This window comes from Nuphar pumila, chromosome 7 (genome assembly GCF_984573655.1).
Source record: "Nuphar pumila chromosome 7, dmNupPumi1.hap1.1, whole genome shotgun sequence".
In the NCBI taxonomy this organism is placed as follows: Eukaryota; Viridiplantae; Streptophyta; class Magnoliopsida; order Nymphaeales; family Nymphaeaceae; genus Nuphar; species Nuphar pumila.
In genome coordinates this window covers 7,872,374-7,889,629 of record NC_143255.1, presented here as the reverse complement: position 1 = coordinate 7,889,629, position 17,256 = coordinate 7,872,374, and the positions used below count along the sequence as shown (strand labels likewise).

The 17,256-nt window shown below is 37.6% G+C and overlaps 1 protein-coding gene across 3 annotated transcripts in view; it reads left to right on the top strand.

The window, feature by feature from the left end:
• Positions 1–17,256, top strand: part of LOC149831027 (transmembrane E3 ubiquitin-protein ligase FLY1-like) — a 92,049-nt gene that overhangs the window by 17,655 nt on the left and 57,138 nt on the right. For all 3 annotated transcript variants that reach the window (XM_090013617.1, XM_090013616.1, XM_090013618.1), the window contains exons 4-5: positions 554–669; positions 2,560–2,617. In XM_090013617.1, the coding sequence (XP_089869743.1) occupies positions 554–669; positions 2,560–2,617 (174 nt within the window). The remainder of the gene's footprint in view (positions 1–553; positions 670–2,559; positions 2,618–17,256) is intronic.

Here is a 17,256-nt window from a genome sequence, read left to right as displayed (position 1 = left end):
GTTAGGTGATGGATGAATTCTGCTTATTGTTGCATTGTAGATTCAGATCTATGTTGCATTTATTTTTTACAATATACTTCTCTACATCCTACTGACTCAGTTCCTTGTTTGACAAATGTATCGGATACTTTTAAGTTTCCATAATACCATCAGAAAAATGTTTCAAGAAGTAAAGAACACCTAGTATCTGATTGTGTCTTACTATTAAAAAAGTTCGTATTTATTGTTGCTATCTTTTCTTAAGAAACTTTTTAGTTTACTGGAAAATAAAGAAGTTTTGAGTCCCCACTTGCATTTTCCAAGTTTTCTGAAAACATGTGCTTTTATTGAGCCTTTCTGAGTTTTTCTAATTCTGTTTCTTTTGAAGTCCATCGTGAGATTCCTGTCCAGGTGAAATTCCAAAGAACATTGGCATATCTTTACTACTTGATAAAGTTGATTGTCTAATGGATGTACAAACTTGTGTTGGAGTCATTGAATTTTTTTAACTTATTTTGCTACCACCAAGCGTGATTTCTCTTATAGGATGAGAATTTTGCATCCCATGTCACAGGGCTTCTTTATGTTCCAAGATGTGTCAGATAATGAGCGTGATCTTGGTGATATTCAACTGAGAGTTGAAGGCGTATACATATGGCCCTTTAGGCAACTGCGACTTGTAGCTAATAGGTAAGCCAGTTATCAACTTATCAGTTTGATGCACTATTCAGTTCATGTATTCGCTGTTCCTCTCAGTGGTTAATGTCTTAACAATACCATGATCATTCTTCCTGTTTGACAATGAACCGTGCATCATCCTGAAGCTGTACGTTGGGTCCATATTGTTTTTCTTCAACGTAACACATGCATGACTTCATCTATGGAGTAGATTCTTTCTTCCTCAAGAAAAAACCGAAAAAAGCAAATTGGACTATTTTGATTTCCCTTTTTGAAGATGCTGTTATTCTTTCTTTATAACGGAAGCTTTATGTGTTTACTTAACCGCGTATGGTTTGTCTGGAGAATCTTGTATAAGGTCTGTGATTAACATTGCTTGCTTTAGCTGGTAGCTTTAGGACCAGTGTTTCTTATGTGAAGGTTTTGATTTTCTTTTTATTATTGTTTTTTCATCCCTCCTATTTGTTGTGTATTATTTCCATGTTTTGTTAGTACCTAGGCATTGGATATGAGTTGACCTTAGGACCCAAGAAGAAGAAGAAGAAGAAGAAGAAGAAGATTATGATGATACTGATCTGATGAAAGAAAAAAAGAGGAGGATAAGGAGGAGGAAGGGGATGGGGTGATCCTCTTCTTTTTCTCTTTCTTTTTCTTCTTCTTCTTCTCTTTGGGTAGCTGCAAGAAAGGGAAAGAGGGTGATTGACTGAGCGAAGGAGATAGAGGACAAGAGAGAGAGGGAAAGAGTGAGGGAGTAAAGGGGCCGGGGTGTTGGGTTAGACTTCTGGTCCCTTTCTCTTTAGTTAGGAAAAAAAGAAAGTTGACTAGGTCAACAATTGGGCAGCCTAGTCAGCCAACCAGGAGGCTTGGGCCTAATCTCCAGGACTGGGTTGGTCAACTTGTCTTGCTTTTGTCTACTAAGCATGCACCATCCTCATTTTTTTCACTATATAGTTTTTTTTTTTTCATATTGACAAACTTTGTTTCTTGTCTATTACTATTTAACATTTAAATAAGGGGCGATTCTAGTCAATGGATTGATTTACCTCAACAAGTTCTCAATTTATGTTATACAACCATTGATTAGTGAGCTACCTTTTTGTCTCTAATCTCTGCTTGCTTGTTGTGCCCAACATCTTAAAAGCTGAAACCTTTTATCTGTATCTAAGCAAAACTCGTCAGAGTCTAAAAACAATACACAAGATTTGTTAGAGAAAATAGAGAAAGGCGGGAGAGAAGAGAAGAGGTGTCAAAGACTACAAAAGAGAGCCTGGAGAGACTACCCAATTGGGTGCCTCAAAGTCTTATTCATAGATGGAATTACTTGGTTAACAAGTTCACCTTACAATCCCCTATACATCATTAACCCAACTGCGTCATTAATGCAACTGTCTTTTCTTTACCATATAACATTCGTTGGACTGCAAGTTACAAAAAAGGAAAAACCTGATACAAAATAAATATTACAACAGAGCCCATGAAGGGGCGACACCTGTTAATTGACCAAAATACCTTGATGAGTAAAATGATAAAATTGCCCCTTTGTCCAAACAGTACATCTTGTTGTCCTTGGTCCAATGAAAATTCCAGGTCATTCAAATTATCCATTTTTTCTTACCTCATAAACTAATTAAGTAATCATTCATGATGCCATAACATGTCTCCAAATGTTGCACCTAAGATGTGGCAATGGGAGAAGAACTTGCTACTCTTAAACTTTATTTCCTATGTTCCACGTATCTGTTTTGCTTTGGTAAAGTGATGAAGGTTTCTGGGGGGAGTTTTTCTTTGGATTTCCTTTTCATATCTCTTTCATCCATCTACATGTCTTAATTGTATTTCTTGGGCTTGAGTTTTGGTGTTCAAAGATTCTGAACTGTTTGCTATGTTGTTAATATGGTGCAGTGGGACAGAAGAGATGAGTCCAGAAGATGACCTTTTCCCTTCCAGCCCATATCATCTTGTATGTAATGTATTTATCTAAGATTCTGATTTCTTTCCAGATTATACACGAATTCTAAATCCACTGATTCATATTTCTTCTCAAAAAATTTTCTTGACCTTTAATGCTAAGTTTGATGTTTTTTTAGGTTTGGCGGTCTTTTCTCCTTATCTTATGCATTCTTGTATTCATGTACAAAAGTTACTTTTATGATTTTTTTCATCTAAATTTATGTCAAATTACAGAATTTCAGTTAGATTTCTCTGGGTGTTGATGCCTATCCATCTTTTTTAGTGAGCTTGGTATGGTTGCCTGCTGCCCTAGTTTGCAAAACATGACCATTTTTAAAATTAAAAAATACAAAGATCGGACAATGAGGGGTACTGCATTTTATTTTTAATTAGTTCTTCAGCAAGATTTATAAGGGCATTGCCAGAATCCTTGCTCACCATCATGATGATACTGTTGGAGATATTGTGTTGCTGAAAATAGTATAATTTCTTATTGAAATCATGATTCTAGGGTCTATGAGTTCACTTTTGCAGCATTGGGAACTTCGAGACATTCTTGAATTTTACTTCTTGGAGGACAATGCCACTATTGTTAATTGATGTAAGATTTCCATAATCTTTCACAAGGTTCATGATTAAAGGGTTGAATCACCTCATTTCCTTGCTGGACTGCTGTCTTCTCTAGATGCAATCACAACCTTTTGAAGATTGTCATCAGGTTTAGGATGATTAGAGGGGTTTCTACAAATCTGGTTTATCTATGTTCTGGTGGTGGAGAATGAAATCTGAGTAGAGGGGTTTTGATCATTTGTCTCATCTTAAATGTATTTGGAGCTCCCATTTATACCTATTCATTCACTTAAAAGAATTGGAACCTCTATTTATATGACTCATCTATTAGAGGGTTAAGGTAGGGTCAACAGGCTGCCCCACCTGCTTTAGGTCCATGGGTGCAAAGGCTTTGCCGGGCCTTAGCACATCAATGGGCTGGTCAGCTCGTCCAGTTCTTGGGCCAGGCGGGGCTGGACAGGCTTGTTGCTGGCCTCTATAACATGTAGTTTGTTTATAAGCAATAATTTCGATGTTCAGGAAAACACTGCTGAGTAACAGTATATATCAAATGCAGGTAAAGGTAGAGTTATCAAGAATTTGTGCATTAATTAGGTAAAGTTAAGAATTTGCTTTGTGGACGTTTGTTACACCTGTTTAGTGTCATATATTGTGTGGGCTTGGATAACTAATATTTTTTATTGAATAAAGGATTTTAATGTCTTACCATCCATAAGTAGGCACCTTTACCCAAGGTACCATTAGAAAGGCAAACTCAATCAACATGATCAATAGCATACACTGTGCAATGATCAAAAGGAGAATATTCTACATCGAATGGATAGCAATAAACACCAAAAGATTATTTCAAACGATGCCCAAGTTATTTTGGTTGATTTAAGTTTAGTAGCATTTGCATCAAGAATGGTCTCATTGATAGAAAATAGAAGAATGAGATGACCTTAATTTATCTGTAAAACAATTATCACCAGAATATGATGCATTGCAATTTGCAAGACCAATCTCCATAGAATGGGATGACCTCAATTCATCTCTAAAACAATTATTGCCAAATTATGGTGGATTCCAAGACCAATCTCCATAGAATTAAAGGTATGAAACAAAGTTAACAAACTATAGAGGCTTACTGAAATATAAGATGGCAGACTAGTTTATTAACCCTATTTTTTGGATCAGATACATGGAAATAAGTTGTATATATCTTTTCTCGATAACATTACCATGGAATTCTTTTCCTATGTCTAGTAAAGAGCTCATTGGTGGATGAAGAAACTATATTGTCTATATGGACAACCATCATATCCTCAACTAGCATAAAAAAATCACGGAAGTTAGTGAAAAAGGTGCAGGATCCGAACCCGATCCATGTAAAGAAGATCCATGTAACTTTCTTTTAGTTATCGGGTCTGGATACACCAAACCCGGACCCATAGTGTAATGTAAACTTAAATACACATTTAGGTCACGATTTCTTTTACAGAAATCGTGACAGCCGCAATCTCTCTCTCTCTCTCTCTCTCTCTTCTCTTTCTCAATACAGGGGCAAAAGGAAAACTTACATGGTATCAGAGCAGGTTCCAGCTAAGGGTTGAAGAGGATTCCAAAGGTGCGGCAGATCAGAGGTTTGAGGTTTCGTCCATCCATTCTTTCTTTCCTTCAGATTTTTTCTTTCTCTACCTCCATTCCCAATCTCCATCTCTCGTTTCCCCCTTTCTGTTTTCCCAGCCTTTTCTTTTCTTCTTTTAGTGGATTCACGTCTCACGTGAATCCCTAAACTGTTAGAAGGGAAAGGCTTGTTTCACGTGAATCTCCTGTTTCACGTGAAACACAAAGATCAAATTATAAAGATCGTGCATTTCACGTGAATCTCCTGTTTTTATTCAAATCTGTTTTTTTGAATCTCCTGTTTCTTTATTCAAATCTTTTTCTCCTGCGTATCCCTTCTTCATTTTGGGCTGCTGTGCGACATAAAATCTGTCTGGGATTCATTTTGATTCGACTTTTTTTTTTTTTGAATCTCCTGTTTCTTTATTCAAACTGTTCCTTTATTCAAATCTTTTTCTTCTGCGTATCCCTTCTTCATTTGGACTGCTGTGCGACATAAAATCTGTCTGGGATTCATTTTGATTCGACTTTCATTCTTTGTTCTCATTTGCCCTTTCTCGTATCATATTTGTTTTGACTGTTACGAGTGGGATCCACATTAAAATCAATCCTTCTTCTGACAGCTTCTGGTGGTCAATTTTTGAGTTACTCAGCACAAAAAAAAAAGGGAGAAAGACGATCAACAAACCTCTCTGGCTGCAGACTGAGCACTCTGTGAACACTTCAAAAAAAAACAAAAAAAAATGGGTTCCTTTTCTTGTTAAAACTCATTTTTCATGGATCTTCATTCTTCTTCATCCAATCTTTCTTCAAGTTTTCTCACTCAACTCGTTTCTGAAAAGTTAACTACCTCAAACTTCTTGATTTGGAAGAGACAAATCATTCATTTTATAAGGAGTCAAGGTCTCTTAGGTCACCTTGATGGAACCACTCCCGCCCCACTCGAATTTGTTACGAGAGAAGAAAAAGACGACAAAGGAGTAAGTTCAATTGTGTATGTCAAGAATGTAGAGTACCTCAACTTGGAAAGGAAAGATCAGTCAGTGGTTGCATACATCACTCCCACCTTGTCCCAAGAGGTCCTTGTTGCAATTCCCGACAATTGTACTGCTCTACAACTTTGGGAACAATTGGTTCAAACATACTCACAAGTTTCGCAGGCGAGAATGGTTTTTCTCAAGAGGGAATTTCAGATGTTGATGAAAGATTCCATGACCATCATGGAATATCTGAACAAGATGAAGACTATCACAGACCAACTTGCAGTTATAGGATGCGCGGTGAGTGACAGCGATATGGTACAACAGACTCTGAGTGGATTGGGATCCGACTACAATATGATCGTCACTTCACTATTGTGTCTCCCTGCCCTTCCTACCTTTGATGAGTTGCGAGCAAAATTGATTCAGTATGAAATGACTCTGAAAGGGTTCTCTGAGGAATCTCACATTCACACAAATTCTGAGGAAGTTTTTGCTACAGGAGTGACTTATGGTAGAGGACGAGGACGAGGAGGACAAGGGCGAAGTGGACACGCAGGGCGTGGTCTGCTTCCCACTCCAAATATGTCATCTCATGCGCAGGGGTCAAGATCCATTCCTACCTGCTTCCTTTGTAACAAAAAAGGGCATATCAAGGCGAATTGCTGGCATAATCCAGAGAATAAAGGAAAGGGTCCACAGACAGAAAACAAAAAGTTCTCAAGTAGTGGAGAGATTAAAGATCTGCTGGTATCTGCCTTGTCAGAGTTGAAATTGAAGCAGAGTGATGAAGGCACCTGGTTTGTCGACTCAAGGGCAGCGACTCATGTGACAGGTGATGCAGGTAAGATTTCTAATCCCATTCCTTATTTTGGAAAAAGTAAGATTGTCACTGGAGATGGATCCCACCATCCTGTTTCTCATGTTGGAAAAACTGTCATTCCCATGTCATATTCCACTCTTACTCTTTCTGACGTTCTTCATGCTCCTGACATTAAGAAAAATATTGTCTCTGTTTTCAAACTTATTGTCACTCCCTTCTCTGTGCAGGTCAAGGACCTACGCACGAGGGAAACATTCGCTGAAGGAAAGAGACGAGGCAATATGTATGTCTTTGAAGAAGCTCCTTGTCATGCTGTTCGCCCTGTTCACCTGAATTCAAAGCCGCCTTCATTAGAGTTGTGTTCATCCTCTTCTGCTAATGTTTTTAGTATTTCTGAATGTAATAAGTCATTCTTATGGCATAGTCGATTAGGACATTGTGGGAGTCATTTCATTGAGAAACTTGTATCTAATAATCTCATTCCAAAAGAAAGTCTAAATAGGGATGAGAACAGTCACAAATGTTCCAGTTGTCTTTCCTGCAAGAGCCATGTATTGCCTTTTCATTCCATTAATAAGCGAGCTTCAAAACCTTTTGAGATAATCTGTTCTGATGTATGGGGACCCGCCCCAGTTGTCTCTGGATCTGGGAGCAAATACTATCTAATATTTGTTGATAGCTATACTCGATACACTTGGATATATTTCATAAAAAATAAGTTGGAAGTCTTCTCTTTATTTCAAAATTTTCTTTTCCTTGTCAAAAATCAATTTTCTGAGTCCATTCAATTTTTCCAATGTGATGGAGGTGGGGAATACTCATCCCGTGATTTTATTTCTTTTCTTCAAAATAACGGAATAGGAAGAAGGGTGTCCTGCCCTCACACCCCTCAACAAAATGGAATTGCTGAACGAAAACACAGGCATATAGTTGAAAGTGCCATGAGTATGCTGTAAAATTGTCTATGAGAAGACAATACGCATACGAGCACAAATACTTTAGAAAAAATGTGCACAAAGGCACTCTCACAACACTTGAACAAAGTACGCAAAAGCGTAAAACAAACAAACATGCACTATAGCATGTATTTTATAGAAAGAGCAAATGCTTGAGACTCTCAAGCTTAAAGAGAAGTAAGGGGGAACACCCCTATTTATACAAGAGAGAAGAGGTGCAAGAGGGGGCTCCCAAAGGAGTCGTTGGGGAGCCCCCAACGGTCACATTTGCGACCGTTGGGGGGTCCCCAACGACTCTATTGGGGGACCCCCAATGCACCTTTATGACAAAAAATATAAAAATATAAAAATGAAAAAGAAATGCAAAAATAAAGAAAAAGAAAATTACAACATATTCCAATTGGAATATGCGCAAGATGGGAAATTACAATAATGCCCTTTTTGGGTGAATATATATATATATATATATATATATATATATATATATATATTTATATAGAGAGAGATGCGTATACATATATGATATATATGTATACGCATCTCTATGTATATAAGTATATATATATATATATACTTACAATAAAGATTTTGGAGATACATTTTAACACCCCCCCTCAAACTTACGGTGCGATAACCGCAAGTTTGTCAAGAAGGAAATGAAATCTGGGCGAACAAAGAGCTTTTGTGAAGAAGTCCTCAAGTTGATACTCAGACGTCACGTATGGTAGATCAATAACCTTCTTCAAGTATTCTTCCCTGACATAATGGCAGTCCATCTCGATATGCTTTGTTCGCTCGTGAAAGGTGTGATTCTTGGCAATATAGATTGCACTTTTATTGTCACAACATAGCTTGGTTGGTTCTCTGATAAGTACTCCCATATCTTCCAAAAGACGTCGAATCCACACAATCTCCATGGTGGTAGATGCCATGGCTCTATATTCGGCTTCAGTGGATGACAAGGAAACCTTCTGTTGCTTTTTACATCGCCATGAGATCAAAGATTCACCTAAGAAAACACAAAAGCCAGTGGTGGAGTGACAGTTACTAGGGTCACCTCCCCAATCTGAGTCAGTATAAGCAAGTAATTTTAATTCAGAAGAAGAGGATATAAATACTCCCTTATTCACTGTTCCCTTTAAGTATCTGATGATGCGAAGAACAACACTCATATGAACGGTTGTGGGAGCGTGTTGAAACTGACTGACGATGTGGATGGCATGAGACAAATCAGGTCGAGTAATGCTAAGATACATCAAAGAACCTACCAACTGCCTGTAAGGAGTGGCTTCAGTTAGAGGAACTCCGTCGTCAATCTTCATTTTTGATCCCACGACTTCAGGAGTTTCACAGACTTTGTCATCAAAAATCCCTGATCTGTCAATAATCTCACAAGCAAGTTTAGATTGAGATAAAAAATAACCTCGTTGAGAGTAGGCAACCTCAATTCCAGGAAAATATGTCAGAAAACCCAAGTCTGACATTTCAAATTTTGAAGTCAAGACGGACTTAATACCCTTGACTCCTTGAACATCATCACCTGTTATTAGCATATCATCAACGTAGAGCAACAAAATTACAATCCCTGCATTAGATTTTCTAGTAAACAAAGCAGTGTCAGTATCACATGAGGAAAAACCATTTTTCAGCATTACACTAGTAAACCTATCATACCAGGCTTTGGGGGCCTGCTTTAAACCATAGAGGGCCTTTCGAAGACGAAGAACTTTACCTTTAGGAATTATCATGCCTGGTGGTGCATCCATATACACTTCTTCGTTAAGATCACCATTTAAAAAGGCATTTTTAACATCCATTTGAAAAATGTTTCAATTTTTAATAGATGCAATAGTAATAAGACACCTAACTGTAACCATCCGGGCTACAGGGGCAAAGGTTTCTTCGTAATCAATTCCATACTCTTGCCCATACCCTTTTGCAACTAAGCGAGCTTTATAACTTTCTAGAGAACCGTCGCTCTTAGTTTTAACTTTAAAGACCTATCGACAACCTATAGTTTTCTTTCCTATAGGTAGAGTTTGGAAATCCCAAGTTTCTGCCCTTTTAAGCGCATTAAGTTCACTTTGCATGGCTTCTTGCCATTCTATACATTTTTTAGCTTCTTCAAAATTTCTTGGCTCAAAATAAGAGTGAATGACACTAAGACAAGCCCTATATCGGGGTGAAAAAGAATCAAAAGAGACAAAACGAGTTGAAGGTCTCCTATTCCTTTCAGATCTTCTATGGTCGAGAATAGGGGTAAGCTCACTATATTGATCAATAACACTTCTAAAGGTGTCTTGGTTTCTACGAGAATAAGTTATTGGCTCACTTGGAACTCTACTTTCTTGTTCATTGAGTGAGTTATGTTCACCAATATCACCATCATTTTCCTCATCATGGTTTGATGATACATCATCATCACTAGATATATCATCATTACTAAACAATAAGTCGAATAAGGAGTAATCAAAATTTTCTTGTTGAGAAACATTTTTTTCAAAACCACTCTCATTTTCTAAAAAAGTTACATTTCTAGAGACATATAGCTTATCATCTCGAAGGTCATAACAACGAAAACCTTTTTGAGTTTTGGAATAACCAAGAAAGGCACAAGGGATAGCCTTGGGAGAGAGCTTGCCATTCTTATCCGTAAGTATGAAACACTTACACCCAAAGACTCTTAACCTATTATAATCAGGTTCAAGCTTATGTAATACTTCAAAGGGAGATATTTTCCCTAATATCCTAGATGGTAAGCGATTTATCAAATAAACAGAAGCAAGAGCTGCTTCAGCCCAAAAGTTTTTAGGAATATTTTGAGATATAAGAAGGGTCCTAGTGGTCTCAATAATGTGCCTATGTTTTCTTTCGGCCAACCCATTCTGTTGAGGCGTTTTAGGACAAGACCTTTGGTGAATAATTCCGTAATCCTCAAGATATACCTTAAATTGATTGGAGAGATATTCACCTCCTGAATCACTTCTAAAAATCTTTATGTTACTGTTGAATTGATTCTTAATCATTGAATGAAAATTTTTGAAACACGAAAACACTTCATGTTTAAACTTAAGAAAATATATCCACGAATATCTGGAAAAATCATCCACAAAGATTACGTAATAAGAAAAACCTCCTTTTGAAACAACAGGTGCGGGTACCCAAACATCTGAATGAACAATTTCGAAAGTTTTAGAAGAGAACATAGTTCTTTGCTCAAAAGGTAAACTTCGCATTTTTCCGAGAATACAGTCATTACAAGAAAATGAGCTTTTACATAGGTCTTTTGCAAAATGTAAATAAGATAACTTGGTGATATTAGGATGACCACGTCTTTTGTGCCACACATTTATATCTTTATGTCGGGCAACATTACACAAAACTTTTGGAATTTGAAGAGATTCCATATAGTATAAATCTCCTCTTCTAAAGCCTTCACCAATCAATTTCCCGGACTGGCGATCCTGTATTAAACATTTATCACAAGAGAATTTAATATCGCAGCCGTGGTCCGTGAGTTGAGAAACAGAGAGGATATTTAAGTTTAGTTTAGGTATAAATCTGATTTTTGGAATAAAAAACTCTTGAGTTTCAAAATTACCTATTCCTTTAATTTCAAGAGAGGTTCCATCCGCAGTGGAAACATAAGATGGGAAAACATTTTTTGAGTAATCGGAAAGTGAAAAAATGTTTGGGGACATATGAAAGGATGCATCGGAGTCCAAAAGCCAAGAGATTTTACCTGGAGAGGAAGAAGTGGATATGGCCGCACCGGAGGTAGATCCCTTGAGGAAAGGTTGAAGGGCTTCAACTATTTGATTTATAGAGAGGGACTCACTCGAAGATGCCTCCTCCTTCTGTGGTACACCAGTGGTAGCCATGGCTAGGAGCTTCTTCCATTTAGGACATATGGGTTTGATATGCCCCAGTTCTTTACAAAAATGACAAATAGTTTTGCTATAGTCCCTTTTTCCTCTTTGACCACCATTTTCACTTTGATTTTGAAATTTAAAGTGAGGGGGACGATAGGTTCTTACATTGTTTTCGGGTCTTGATACGGCATTGACCTCACTATTTTCTTTAACATTACAAGAGACCGCAAGAACATTTGGTCCTTGTTTACATAAATTCATACGAGTCTCTTCACCACTTAATTTGGTGAGAACATCTTCAAGAGAAGGGGGAGAAAAAGAGGAAAGAAGAGATGACCTTATTTGCTCAAATTCGGGCCTTAGCCCATTCAAAAAGTTGAAGAACCGATCTTCTTCAAGTTGCTTGTGACGGAGCTCAATTGCCTCTCCACTCCATTTTGGTTCAAGCATTGCAAGCTCATCCCAAATAGAGGAAAGATCGGCAAAGTATTCTCTAATCGTCATATCACCTTGAGTAAGGGAGATAGCCTTCTTTTGGAGATAATACTTATGAGATAGATCCCTTGATGTGTACATTTATGCCAAGCTTCCGATGCCTTTTTGAACTTAATAATGTTGGCATTAATCTTGGTTTCCACGGATGAGAAAAACCATGAAAGAATCTTGAAATTCTTCATTTCCCATTCATCGTGCTTCTTGGAGTATTCTTCAAGAGCTTTGGTTCTTTCTTCTCCATCAAGAATCTTGATTTCGCTTCCATTTACCACGGTAATCTTAGGTTCCGGTTTCGGAATTGTGCCAAGTACATATCCCCATAGCCCCTTCCCTTTTATATGAGCCTCCATATTTCCGGCCCAAACATGATAGTTGGACCCATTTAATTTGAAATCAAGAGCAAAATGAGACTCCTTTTTGCCCATTAGAGAGTAAAGAGGGAGGGAGAAAAACGTACCAACACAATATTTCCAAAACCAACTTTGCACAAGATTCTTCTAAAATATTTGAGAAGAAGGATCCACCACTTCAAACTTCAAAGATCGGAAGGCACGTTTTTCGAGGCACTCGAAAAAAGGAGAATCCCACGATCTTCAAATATCTACCTTGCTTTGATACCATGTAAAATTGTCTATGAGAAGACAATACGCATACGAGCACAAAACTTTAGAAAAGATGTGCACGAAGGCACTCTCACAACACTTGAACAAAGTACGCAAAAGTGTAAAAAAAACAAACATGCACTATGGCATGTATTTTATAGAAAGAGCAAATGCTTGAGACTCTCAAGCTTAAAGAGAAGTAAGGAGGAACACCCCTATTTATACAAGAGAGAAGAGGTGCAAGAGGGGGCTCCCAAAGGAGTCGTTGGGGAGCCCCCAACGGTCGCATTTGTGACCGTTGGGGGGTCCCCAACGACTCTATTGGGGGACCCCCAATGCACCTTTATGACAAAAAATATAAAAATATAAAAATGAAAAAGAAATGCAAAAATAAAGAAAAAGAAATGCAAAAATAAAGAAAAAGAAAATTACAACATATTCCATTCCAATTGGAATATGCGCAAGATGTGAAATTATAATAATGCCCTTTTTGGGTGAATATATATATATATATTTATATATAAAGAGATACGTATACATATATGATATATATGTATACGCATCTCTATGTATATAAGTATATATATATATACTTACAATAAAGATTTTGGAGATACATTTTAACATATGCTTCATGACAGCAATCTTCCCATCAACCTATGGACATAAGCTTTCCATTCTGCCGTGCATGTGATAAATAGACTGCCTATGATTATTTTGGAAAATAAGTTTCCTTATCACTGTCTTTTTGGAACTCATCCTAGTTATTATGATCTGCGTGTTTTTGGATGTGTTTGCTATGTGCATATCGATCAGTCCCTGAGAAACAAGTTTCAAGACAAGGTCCAAAAGTGCAGATTTGTGGGATATGCAGATGACTACAAAGGATATAGGTGTTATGATCCCACCAACAAACGCATCAGAATCTCAAGAAATGTTGTCTTTAATGAACAAAATTTTGACCACGGAGCTGACACAACGAATATGTCAACTAAAATTTACTATCCTTGACTAAGCTCAAAACTTTTTGCTGGGTCCAATGAAACATGTTCCTCAGATTGCGTGCAACAAGAAGAAGAGGTATTTGAGAACATTGGGACGTCGGGGTCACAGAATGCAGAGGAAGTACCGGGTAGATACAAAGGCATTGCCTATTCCAGACAGAGACCGACAACATCAAGCCATTCAGATCATGTCTCAGTCGCCAATCCTACTTCTTTTCATACCCTTGCAGTCAGAAAATCAAACCACATACGACATCCTATTGACAGATGGGTTAGTTATAACAACTTCTCCTTGGATTTTCAACTGTTTTTAACTGCCATCAATAAGGACGAAGAACCCATCATGTATTATCAGGCAACAACTTCTATAAAATGGGTAGAAGCCATGAATGATGAAATGCAAGCCTTGCATGAATGTGGAACATAGGAAGTTGTTCCCAGACCACCTGACAAAAATGTTGTCGGATGCAAATGGGTCTACAAAATCAAGTACAAGCTAGATGGAACCATTGAACGATATAAGGCAAGGCTTGTAGCAAAAGGATTCACTCAAGAAGCAGGGCAAGACTATGATGAGACCTTTAGTCCGGTTGTAAGAATGAGAACGATTCGAATTACCATTTCCCTGGCTGTTGAACATGGATGGAAGTTGAGTCAGCTTGATGTAAAAAATGCATTCTTACATGGGGATTTGAAGGAGGAAGTATACATGGAATAACCTCCTGGATATCAAGAACAAAATTGTAAAACCCATGTATGCAGACTAAAAAGAGCCATCTACGGCCTGAAGCAAGCATCTCGCTCTTGGTTTGATAGCTTCTCATCAGAGATTCAGAAACATGGATTTTCACGTTCCATGCTGGACCACTCATTATTTATCTTTAAAAGCCAGTCTGTGACCACTTTATTATTAATTTATGTCGATGATATTATCATCACATGAAACTCTGCGGACCACATCCAAGAAATAAAAGACTTATTAGGTCAAAGGTTCAAAATGAAAGATCTTGGAGTTCTACGCTATTTCCTTGGTGTAGAAGTTGATAACCAGGCTCATGGATTGACACTCACTCAACACAAGTACACCGTAGATGTTCTCAGCAAGGCAGGCATGAAAGACTGCAAACCTCTAGGAACTCCGAGTGTACTTCATCAAAAACTTAGCGCTCATGATGGGGATCTGTGTGATGACCCCACCAGGTATCGCAGCATAATAGGAATGTTACAATACCTCACATTCACTAGACCTGATATTGTTTATTCAGTCAATCAAGTGTCTCAATTTATGCATGTACCTCGTACTGGACATATGAAAGCGGTCAAGAGGATCCTTAGATATCTGAAAGGGACTATTGAGGATGGATTGATATATTTACCACAGTCATATGGCCAAAACGAGCACGAAATTACTGTATATTGTGATGCAGACTGGGCAGGAGATCCTGACGAAAGAAGATCTACATCAGGATATTGTGCCTTCATTGGAAGAAATTTAGTCTCTTAGAGCAGTAGAAAACAAAAAGCTATCGCTAGATCAAGCACTGAGGCTGAATATAGATCCATGGCTGCTGCCACTGCCGAAGTCACATGGATCAGGCATCTTCTAACTGAAGTAGGAGAAAAGATCTCCCACACTGCCTTGCTCTGTGACAATCAAAGTGCTATCAATATGTCATTCAATCCAGTACATCACAGTCGTGCCAAGCACATTGAGATCGACCAACACTTTGTGAGGCAGAACGTTGAAGAAAAAGAGATTGAGCCTGAGTTTGTTAGTACTGAAAGACAGGTTGCAAACATATTTACCAAAGGGTTAACCAAGGATCGCTTTTGGATGCTTAAAAGCAAGTTGTTCATGGTTCAAAACCATGATCAACTTGAGGGGGGGTGAAAAAGGTGCAGGATCCGAACCCGATCCATGTAAAGAAGATCCATGTAACTTTCTTTTAGTTATCGGGTCTGGATACACCAGACCCGGACCCATAGTGTAATGTAAACTTAAATACACATTTAGGTCACGATTTCTTTTACAGAAATCGTGACAGCCGCAATCTCTCTCTCTCTCTCTCTTCTCTTTCTCAATACAGGGGCAGAAGGAAAACTTACAGTTAGTACCATTTCTAGGTTTTTTTATTAATGTCGAGTGCTATACCACTTAATAGACTCAACAATGCTGTTTTTTACAGCGTAAACCCATCAGTATCCAACTGTAACTTTACCATTTTATTTTACACAGGGTAAAGTATCATGTTCATTCACCATAACAAATTGCCACTTGGGCAGGATGTTAATCTTGGTAGGACCGTAAAGTAGGAATGACTTGTGTGAGGAAAATGTCTTAGGTAAAAAATTTGTTGCAAGAGAGATTCCAAGAGTCAAGCCTTGAACATTTATAAAGCTACTATTTCAAAGGCATTTACTCTTAAACTGACAAGTTAGTAGGTAAAATAGTTCCAGAAATGATAGATACAAAATAGGAATAGAAGGTTGCATAACTTGAAATTCCTATTTCTGAGTTGAGTTACTAGCATCCGGATGGGGAATATGGTGTATTAGAATGTGAATTATTGGAATTGCATGAGTATGTGCAGTCAGGAGGATGTAGGTCATCATTTAGTTGCCATGAGTGGGTACACGCCTGCATGGGAATATAAGGCCAAAAGCAAGAATTATCAAAAGTTATGATATTCAACAATTACCCCATTCCTAAAGTTTTTCAATAAATGCAAAAAATATCTTAATAAATTCAAAATCTCTACAAAATATATTTATTTCTATATTGCCTCATAATACTTTGATATTATCATCATATTTTTCCAAGAAATTTGCTAAATATAAATTTTTTCAATATATATGTATACTTTGAATAAACTAATTAATTTCCAGTAAAGCCACTTGTTTTTAATTTATTTTGAGAAAAAAACATGCCACTATTAGCACTGGAATGAAATTGGTGACCGGTATGTGTACCTGTGCATGTATTTAGTGCAACACAATAACCATACTTATCATCGACAAATACTCAGGGAGTGTCTTTCTTAGCAAATCATGAATAGTAGGCAACGTAATTGCTCAATACTAGAGGGCCCATTTGTCATTAAATATGATTTATTTGGGTAGATCATTATTAACAAATTTGCATCATAAGCACCTCAAAAGTAAAAAAGAAGTGAGAAACAGGAATGCTAAATATTAATGATATATTGTTATGATATAATAAAGACAAACCATACCAAAATGATGATAAGCCTAATAACGTGGGGATGAGGTGTTCCTCATTTGATCACTGTACCCAAAACAACCTTCTATACGTAGCACATTTTTGTAATAAGTACTGAAATACCCTCATGTTACGATGTCCATTGGTCCTTGACTTAAACACAAAAATATAAGAATCCAATTCCCAACCAAGTGAAGCTGCATAGAGAAGGCCTTGGTGATTGTCCCAGATGACCGAAATAGTTTTGTGTGGCCTCACAAATAGCCTAGTACTCCTCACAGACTGTCAATGTGAAGCTACCACCTTGTCTCAACCCAATTTGAGCTCATCCCTGGCACAGGTTTTCCTTGGGCTCAGTTTTGCATTGCATCCTAGTCTTTGCCAAGGCAATGGAAGGCAACCACTGATTGGATGAGGTGGTGTCTTATGATGCTCAAGGCAACATGGATGGAAGGGGAAGTTTGTTTATCCTTCATGTTATGAATGAAAAAGAATGAGTACCTAATTATGTTACTTAATTTG